The 9,790-nt window shown below is 46.2% G+C and overlaps 2 protein-coding genes across 2 annotated transcripts in view; one reads left to right on the forward strand and one right to left on the reverse strand.

Annotated features, from left to right (window-relative positions):
* Positions 1–396, reverse strand: part of LOC109972602 (GDP-Man:Man(3)GlcNAc(2)-PP-Dol alpha-1,2-mannosyltransferase-like) — a 5,390-nt gene extending 4,994 nt beyond the window's left edge. Inside the window, exons 1-2 of the mRNA XM_020621571.1 lie at positions 310–396; positions 14–123 (exon numbers count right to left, since the gene is read on the reverse strand). Of these exons, the coding sequence (XP_020477227.1) occupies positions 14–123; positions 310–365 (166 nt within the window). The 5' untranslated portion in view covers positions 366–396. The remainder of the gene's footprint in view (positions 1–13; positions 124–309) is intronic.
* A 1,569-nt stretch (positions 397–1,965) lies between these two features.
* Positions 1,966–9,790, forward strand: part of LOC109972597 (lymphocyte cytosolic protein 1 (L-plastin)) — a 16,597-nt gene continuing 8,772 nt past the window's right edge. The window contains exons 1-9 of the mRNA XM_020621566.1: positions 1,966–1,978; positions 2,210–2,501; positions 3,019–3,155; positions 6,142–6,223; positions 7,434–7,582; positions 7,665–7,788; positions 8,950–9,082; positions 9,478–9,559; positions 9,659–9,790. The exon at positions 9,659–9,790 is cut by the window's right edge and continues 31 nt beyond it. Coding sequence (XP_020477222.1) covers positions 6,157–6,223; positions 7,434–7,582; positions 7,665–7,788; positions 8,950–9,082; positions 9,478–9,559; positions 9,659–9,790 — 687 coding nt within the window. The 5' untranslated portion in view covers positions 1,966–1,978; positions 2,210–2,501; positions 3,019–3,155; positions 6,142–6,156. The remainder of the gene's footprint in view (positions 1,979–2,209; positions 2,502–3,018; positions 3,156–6,141; positions 6,224–7,433; positions 7,583–7,664; positions 7,789–8,949; positions 9,083–9,477; positions 9,560–9,658) is intronic.

Consider the following 9,790-nt stretch of genomic DNA (forward strand, 5'->3'; position numbering starts at 1 on the left):
GGAGCCGGGCGGCCCTTTCGGCAGCCCGGCAGCCACATGCGGACCCCCAGTAGGAGCAGCAGCAGACCCAGAGCCAGGAGCAGGCTGAGGTAGGCGCAGGGCACAACCAGGGACCATAACAATCTGGGGAGAGGAAGACACAGGACTGTGTTGTGGGTGGAGGTAACACCGGTTAGCTTGCTTGCTGCTAGTTAGGCTAAAGTTAGCTGTCCTATAGTACCGAAGGGTCCCGAGGTTATTTCTAGTGACACTCCGTTTTATGAGATTAAATCACTTTAGTGTAAGTGTGAGAAGTGAGGAGCCGTTTACCTCATTAAATCGCAGAAACAGAGAGAGAAGTTGTGCTCGTTACTGTGTTCGGCCATTTTGACAACAACAGTTTCACTAGCGGAAGCTTCTGTCAGCTGACCCCCATGCCTCTCTATGATTGGCTGAGCCTTTGTATAGCTACACGTCATCGACACGACTTTTCTTAAAACTCATGTTAAAATACATATACACTATACACCAATCAGGCATAACATTATGACCACTGGTAGGTGAAGTGAATAACATTGTCTGTTACTGTACGTCGGTCTCTATGAAGAGAAAGAGTTGGGGGCTGTAGTGGTGATATCACACCTAGAGCGGTGAGGCTGTTGGATTTGTCTAAAAACTTCTAACTCGTCCTCACGACCAATTTTCATTCCTTTTACATAAGTTTTTCACTGAATTGTAGACACATCTGTGCTCTTCCTGACAGTAGAACTGTGGAAGCAAGTGGATTTACAGAAGATGCACAGTGAGCTGCAGAGTGACACAAGTGCCGACCGACTGCCACATGGACTCCTATGTAAACAGTGTTAGGCAGGTGGTCATAATGTTATGGCTGATTGGTGTATATACTGTATGTATAGCATTGGTGCGTTTTACCTTTTTACTTTTATATTTCGTATTATAAAAGTGAAACCGTACAAACATGAAAATGATAATATTAAATAGGCCCTAAAACCAAATTACTTGTCCAACTTTACACCCAATAGTTGTTAATTTTTCCGGGTTTCAGCTGCTAATCGAGCTCAAGCTCACGCATTTGTACTGTACATGGAATTAAATAAAACACACACATGTAATACTTTTAAAAACAACAGATTTAACCAACACGTTTTAAACCTTTTACTATTATATTACTTTAAACATTAGTTCTCTACCTAATAGTTGCATCATTTGCATCTCCTTCTGCTAGACTCCGACCCCATATAGGGTATATTGATGTTTGTGCAATGAAAGGAGAAAAACAGCAAAGTTTACTGGTAGTAGCCACAAGAATATTCGCTGTCCAACTTAAACCTCTCACATGTAGTACATGCTAAAAATAAAAACAAACAGGACACTGCATGTTGTCATCTTCTTGTAAATTTGTTGTAAATGGTATTGTAAAAGCAAGAAGGCGCTAAATGGAAGAAGAAAGAGACAACAGGCTGCTGCTCACCTGTCCGACTCATGTGACGTCACTACGTCTTTAATATATCCCTGCAATTAAAACATTATCAAAAAAATTGAATCAAAGGTAACAGAAATACAGATAACTGTAATATAACTCTGTAATACATGGAATATAACATACAGGCAATTCAAATGCTATTATAGAGAGACTATAAATTTTTGCATGTATGGATGCCCTGGCAGTAGCCTGTGTGTTTCCCCTGCTGCCTTACTGGTAACTGAAAAATGTTATATATAAATATAAACCATTCAGTCAACATATATCAAAATGTAGGGATATATCAGTAAAGAGGAAACAACGGGCGCTGTGGTGTGCGCATGCGCAGTCAACTGAATGAGCTCCTCACACCGGAGCAGAATCCCAGTGCCCCTGGGCCAGGGGACCGTTTCCTCACCCGGTAAGCACCTTACCGGCGGTCCTGACAACTCTCCTGCAGAGAGAGTGGGCTACTCTGTCCAAAAGGTCGTTAGGGGACACAAATGGAGACGCTGGGTCAGTCTTCAGCATCGTTTTGCTTCATTTTTTAAGCGAAGCCGCCAAATACTTCCTGGCTCCAGTTACACGTTTCTGTGTTGACGGTTAGACAAAACAAGATGTTCCACTGAGCTGCTGGAAAGTTTAACACGCACTATCGACAAAATGATTAATAGAGAAAACAGATGATAGTGAAAATTGTTGTTAGCTGCTGGGTTTGTGTTAGTCTTATTCTCTGCTCTGTTTCAGTATGACGCATCCAGCTCCCCCAACCCCCACACGTGGTGAAGGCCTAGACCGAGTCCAGACCCTAGGCCCAGCTGAAACCTCTGGGATGAAGTGGACCAGGACTGTGTGCTGGTGTTCTGCCAAATTTTGCTACCTTGTCGAGGTATGGAACCTTGGTGCAAAGACTGTGGATTGACTAACCCCACCCCTCACCACTTTGTGAATGGTAGGCAGCAAAATTTGACAGCAGACCAGACCTCATCTGGACTCTGAGTTAATGCTGATGGTGTTCGACTTGGGGATGAAATGTTTGGTAAGTAGGATTCATACCTGTCTCCACCCCTTTGTGTGTCATTATGTGCCGTCATCAGCTGTCTCCTCACCTGTCCTGCTTGTACTTTCTTACAGGCCTGCACTTCAGTCTTTATTTCAATCTGCCTGTCTCTTTTCAAGCTCCCCCATTACTACCTGTCCTGCTTGTGTGCCTCGATCTAAAAGCCACAGGAAGGAGCAGCATCCTGACAACCACGGTTTCATTCAAATCAAAATTCGACCAGAGCCAATAAATACACACTCCTGCCCTCTGTAACTGAAACAACCACACCGATTAGAATTGTTTATGTGTAAATAAATGTGGTCTCTGTTAAAACCCCGTTCTCCTCCCGCCCTGCTGCGGCACCTGATCTCATCACAGTCCTGTTAGAAACTCTAAGGCCGGGTGTTTGGGGTGGGTCACCTTAGCTCGCAGCTTGCCTGCATTGCCATATAAAGACAAAACGCGCCTGCCATTCCTGTTTCTGAAGTGTTGCGTATCACTTCCTTCCTTGTAGATTTGAATAGATGCACCGCCGACTCAGTGCGCTGCCTGTTGAGCAGCACAGCAGCCAGACACAGCAGCGGAGGAAGAGAGGACGACAGATAAGCCTCCACGCCCAGAGATCACCAGCCTCCTCGCCTCACCTCACAGGTAAAGAACGGTCAGTGCAGCATCCCCGATGGCCTCACTGTGGGACGAGAAGCAGCGCAGAGGGACTGTGATTTATTTTTTATTCTTGTTTGAGTGAAAGATTGGTAAGAAAGCCTGAAGAGGGGAGATGGGGTGTGTAACTGTAATCCTGTGTTAGTGCACATTCACACCCTGAGCTGTCACTGCAGCCCAGTTCGTGCTGTTGTCATAAGTAACTTCTCGTCAAGAGCACAGAGCAACAACAGAAAGTTAAAACCTTGCTTATGGCAGTGGCAGAGCAGAGCAGAGTGAGGCCTACAGGGGAGAGGAAGAAGTCAAACCACTGCAGCGAGCTGAAAAGGAAGTTTGTGGTTAGCTTCACTTCAACTGCAAAAAGTCCCGAAACAGAAGCTCTGACAACAGCAGGACAGTGTTTCACCAGTGCTCGGTAACTTTATGTCGGAAAAGCACGATGAGCTGTGGTGGAGATGGTCACTGACCCTCGTGCACGTGTGAGGCATGTCGACGAGGTTCAGTCCACGCCACTCACTGACATCGTCCTGGCTTACTGACATCAGATTGTAAAACCAGGTCCAGGTGATGAGAAATGATCAAAGTTAGTTACTGGGAGGAAGTAACTAAATACATGTACTCAACTACAGTTTAATGGTTGTGCTGGAGGATTTCCATTTCCTGCCACATTATAGGTCTCCCCCACCACTGTTCACATGCAAACTGCACTTTCCCTGCACACTGGTGGTAGCTGTTACTGTACAGATTCACACATGTACTCATCAGACACGGTGCTTTGTCACAGATAAACTACTGCTACTTACACATTAACTGCAGTAAAGCCTTGACTTTCACTTGTAGTGGGGTATTTTTAACATGTGGTGTTGCAGAGGCAGCGACTCGAGTCACATGACTTGGATTAGGGTCATAAATTCGTTGGCGTTGCACATGGCCGGATTACAAACGAGCATCTTGTGACCTCTGCTTTAGGTTAGGAACCCAGTGATTCCTGCCAACAGGAATACTTTGAACTGGTCATTACCTCTGTTTTGTCACGCTCACATCGATTTAACATAAAACGTGCTGTGTGGATGTTTTTTTGTATACAGGAACAGACGGGTCTGTAACATGTGACACTCACAATACACAAATAATGATATAACTAAAGTAGCATCCAATCATGGGGATCTTTGAGTACCGTTTCAACTTGAGTTAAAGTTTCCACAGAAACCTGTGGTGGTGCTGTGATGATGGACGCTGGATGGACTATGTCTCTCGGCTGGCCTGGGAACGCCTTGGTATTCCCCCCAGAGGAGCTGGAGGAAGTGCCTAGGGAGAGGGAAGTCTGGGCATCTCTGCTTAGACTGCTGCCCCCGCAACCTGGTTCCAGATAAGCAGAGGAAGATGGATGGATGGATGGAATAGATGCTGCAACCTTCCTCACATGAACACAAGCGTGCGCTGAGGAGAAGTGGCTATTAAAACCCGGTCAGAGCTGCACTTTGGTTTCATTTCTGCTTCTGACCTGCTGACGCCACTTCTCACTTCAGGTTCATCTCACTAAATTTAGACTGCAGTGCTGTGGAGACAAACATGACCAATAGCAATACTTCCAGGTGTAAATGCATGCACACAGCCATAGACGTCTTCACTGTAATCTCTAACAGTGTGTGAGGGAGTCAGGCTCACAGGAGCTCAGATAAACTCCAGATTTGCCTTAAAGATGCTGAATTTGTGTTTATTTGACAGTGAAAGCTGCGTCACCAGTCCTGTGACTCATTTCTGACTGTTGTAAATTGTCAGAATAAACCAGCTTTTTCTGGAGCAGCACAGGAAGTTGTGTTACTCAGTTGAAATCTTGCAGTTGGCCTCGTCTCTGCGCTGTAAAATGTCCCTGTTCACGCCCTCCTCACTGGTGATGCGGGGGCAACTGTTCACACTGAACTCTGCCAAATAAGGACCTGCACTCGGCGTGAATTGTCACAGACTGATTGGAAGCTCTGCATACCTCTGGTCTGATACCTTTGTATCGAGCAAAACACAAGTGACGTCATTTTGGCTGTAGCTGTAATGTAATAATGCCGACACTGAACACCACAGTGGACAGCACGTTTTTTGCTCCCTGAGAAACAGTTGGTGACCATGACCCCCCTTCACAATGAACACGTGGCACTGCATTATGTCAGCCGGCTTTTCTTCACCTGTATTTCTCCAGGGTAGCTTCACTGAGAGGCCACCTGCAGGATACACAGGTTACTGGGAGCCACCCAGTGCAGCCAGGGTGGCCTACTGCCACGGAGCAGCTGGGGCTAAAGGGCCTGGCTCAGCTGGTGTTACTGTCCCACCCAGCTGTTGACGGTTGAACCGGAGGCCTTCTCTGACCCACTGCTGCGTGGCGTTGTCCTGGTGAACCTGGTGTGGCCCAACGAGCCCCGCTGTTGCTCTGTCAGTGTCTTTCTGTGTAACGGACAGTAAATGAACGCTGTAGTATTCTTGCAGACTGGACAGTGTGCTTGCGAACACCATAATTTACGCTCACATTTGTAAGTCTCGTTTTTATTGGTACATCATGTAACACGCTCCAGTCCCCACGCACGTCTCTCCAGCAGTCGGTTCTCAGTCAATCAATCAATCAATCAAAATTTATTTGTATAGCACTTTATAAACAACGTCTGGTTGTACTTTACACGGCAATGCAAATCCAGAGTAAAAATTATCAATAGAGAAATAAAACAATATAGGAACATAAAAACACCAAGTACACAGAATCAACAGATAAAAGGAGGAAGCATCAGACAATACTATGTATTAAAAGCCAAAGTGAATAAATATGTTTTAACCAATGATTTCTCAGTCATGATACTTCTCTGTGGAGCAGCTGCTGTCGGTGCAGAACCAGCAGATCCCATCTTCAGCTTCCTCCTTTTCCACACGACTCAGTAGCAGGCTGGTCAGACTTCTAATTTAAGGGTGTTTGTTTCTTGTTGTGTGTCAGTTTCAGGTTCCCAGCATGGACACCACTACGCCGATCTCCCAGGAGGAGCTGGAGGAACTTAGAGAAGCCTTCACTAAGATTGGTGAGAGAAGCGGCCGTGTTCATTTCCTGTACTGTTTTTGGTTCAGGAAGGAGCAGTGAGTGACAAACTCGGCTGAAGGTCAAGGCGACACTTTCTCCCTGTGGTGCAGATGAACAATCCCTCAGGTGCCGTAAAGTGTCCTGGTCCACATGTTGGAGTGTTCAGCCCGGTCTCTCAGCCTGTCCTGCCTTTATGGTTTGATCGGAGTAATAAAAGGTCCAAGAAATGCTCTAAACAGGCATTTAAACTGCAATGCAGCAGAGTGAAGGAAATGACGTTGACATAAATTAAATTAACAGCCCTCATGTTACACACAGGTCAGATATTATACGTGTTTTATTCAAAATTTTCTTAGGGCATTTTAAGCCTTTTTTATTAGAAAGAGAAAAGGTCAGTCCGACCTGAGCCGGGAGTGCTGGCCTCCAGAGCCCCGAGGCCGCCAGGACCAAACCACAGAGACAGTGCAGCCTGTGCAGGAAACGCTCCATCACCCTGGTGACATGTTTCTGTTGCAGATGAGCCTGCTACTGTCAGAATCAGTGACTACACAGATGTGAAATAGAAGTTGAACCAGGGTAGAGAGCAGCGCTGCAGCACAGACACTGTTGCACTGTGTGCAGGAGCTGAAGCAGCAAGTCCACTGATAGAGCAGGAACGGTTTAGACCGTTTACAGTCATAATAACTAATGTGGAACATTAACAAAATAATAATCTGTTGAATCGTACACTGTGATAATTAGGTGCTTTCCTCAGTTTCAAATCACTGGGAGTTGGACTGTTGGTCAGACATAAGACGTTCCAGGTCTGGGAAACATTGACCCGAATGGTTTTATTATTTTGTGTCATTTTGTAGACTTATTCCATTAGTGGGACAAATAATGGGCAGATGAATCGTGTGAAAATAACAGTTGCAGTTGCATCATCAGATTAAACTCTGGAGACGGTGCAGACTAACTGATTCCATTGTCCGTTCAGTTCAAGTCAAACAGCTTCGTTCTTCATTCTGATGTTTGAACCCTTAAAAAACACATCCCATGTTTGTGTGCTTTAAAAAAGCCGAGAGGAGAACAATCCGGTAATTAGCAAGACAACCCCCTTTTTATTCTATTGCCAGAGACGAACCAGGCTCAGATGTGTCCTGTGTGAGAACAATGTTGAAGTGATGGTCTCTGTCCCTCTGTGTGACCTCTGACCCTACGGCTTTTTCCAGATGTGGACAACAACGGATTTATCAGCAAAGATGAGCTGAACGAGCTCTTCAGAGTGGCTAACCTGGCTCTGCCTGGCTACAGGGTGCGAGAGATCGTCCAGGAGTTGACCAAAACCAGCGACCATCTGACCTTTGATGAGTTTGCCCAGGTGAGTTGACAGGTTGAAGGTCAGGCAAACAGACACAGGTTGAACCTCTGGCATGAGCAGGTGGTTTTCTGTTCACCTCCAGATTGTCCATGGGCTGAAGAGCACTGAGGTGGCCAAGACCTTCAGGAAGGCCATCAATAAGAAGGAGGGCATCTGTAACGTGGCGGGAAGGTCAGAGCAGTCGGGCACACAGCACTCCTACTCAGGTGTGTCAACACACACACACACACACACACACACACACACACAGGAACTAATGTGTGAGGGTAGTTCAGTTTACACTGGACCAGGTTGATCAGATCAGATGAGAAGAGTCATTCCATGGAAACTAGTTAATTTTATTTAACTAACTTTAAAAATGTAATTACCTTTTAATTTCTACCCATCCATCCATTATCTACACCACTTATTCCTGAATAGGGTCACAGGGGGCTGGAGCCAATCCCAGCTGACATTAGGTGAGAGGTGGGGTTCACCCTGGACAGGTCGCCAGGCTATCACAGGGCTGACATGTCAAAGTCAAAGTGTTTACTTGTCATATGCACAGTTAGGAAACGTGTTTCCCTGTACAATGAAATTCTTACTTTGCTGTCCACATGAATGCCACAAAAATACAAATGAAATATAAAGTAGATAAACAAGCAACACAAAATCTAAGGCACTTTATGCAGCAAATGCAGCAATATAATAAAAATATATAAGAATATAATAGAGAATGTATGCTGCATGGGAGCAGCATGTGCAGCAGTCAACAGTGTAGACAACCAACCACACACACTCACACTCACTCACTCCTACGGGCAATTTAGTTACCAGTCAAACTAAGCTGCTTGTGTTTGGACTGTGGGAGGAGGCCGGAGCACCTGGAGAGAACCCACACAGGGAGAACATGCAGACTCCACACAGAAAGGCCCTGGGTCGGCCAGGGCTCGAACCCGGAATCTTCCTGCTTCTTTGACGGCACACATTGAAAGCAGTTGAAGGAATAGTTGGACAGTTTTGGAAATGCACTTTTTTTTTTGCTTTGGTGTCAATGCTCCAGTAAGAAGACTGGTATAAACATGAAGCAGGAGTCAGCAGCTGGTTAGCCTAGCATAAAGACTGGACATCTAGCCTGACTGTCAAAAGCAGAGACCTCCGCCTCCTGTCCCAGCTCCTCTAACATGACCATAGAAGATGTACAGAAGCTTCATATGTAGCATAGACATGGGAGCACTGTCAGTCCTCTGATGGTTGGCAAGAAGCAGAACCAGTGGATTTGTATTCAGTTACCTGTACTGTTGAGGTTTTGTGAGAGAAGCAGAAAAGCTGGGGAGCTGCTGCTCTGGGCAATGCAGTAATGTGATATGGGCTTCTTGTCTCTGCAGAGGAGGAGAAGGTGGCCTTTGTGAACTGGATCAACAAAGCTCTGGAGAACGATGCAGACTGTCAACATGTTCTGCCGATGGATCCCAACAGCGATGACCTGTTCACCGCCATGGGAGATGGAATTGTTCTGTGGTAAGATTAGCATTTCAGATGCAGTGCTCAGCAGCACCTCAGCCCCCCCAACTTCACTGACACACTGTTAGGGAGTGTGCTCTGTCCAGAGCCTGTCCAACATAGCACCTCAGGTGAACCTCCTGGTCTCAACAGGGTGAAAAATCATTGTTCCCAAAAGCCCCAACACCCTGGCATAGGACACATGCACACACCCTCAACCCTCTTGTTGTATAGTACTGCCGTACCGTATTGCAGGCTGTGATACTGTGCTCTGTTTTATACTGTTAAAAATACTGTGCACTGAAAACAAAATAGAACAGAGATGAAACTACTGTGGGTTTCAGTAAGTCCGCCACATGTATGAGTCGTCCCTGCTCTGAAAGTCAGCCTGAGCTGTTTTGTGTCTGTGTTAGTAAGATGATCAACCTGTCTGTTGCTGACACCATTGACGAGAGAACCATCAACAAGAAGAAGCTCACACCTTTCACCATCCAGGTGAGCCAGCAGTGTCAGCAGCTGGGACCCCCCTGGCTACGTTAGCTGCTCTGTGAGTCTGCCTGAGTGTTTTCACGTCCTGTGTCCTGATTCTAACAGGAGAACCTGAACCTGGCTTTGAACTCGGCGTCAGCCATCGGCTGCCACGTGGTCAACATTGGAGCTGAGGACCTGAAGGAGGGCAGGCAGCACCTAGTCCTGGGTCTGCTGTGGCAGGTCATCAAGATCGGA

The sequence above is a fragment of the Monopterus albus genome, unplaced genomic scaffold (assembly GCF_001952655.1).
Source record: "Monopterus albus unplaced genomic scaffold, M_albus_1.0 scaffold261.1, whole genome shotgun sequence".
NCBI lineage: Eukaryota > Metazoa > Chordata > Actinopteri > Synbranchiformes > Synbranchidae > Monopterus > Monopterus albus.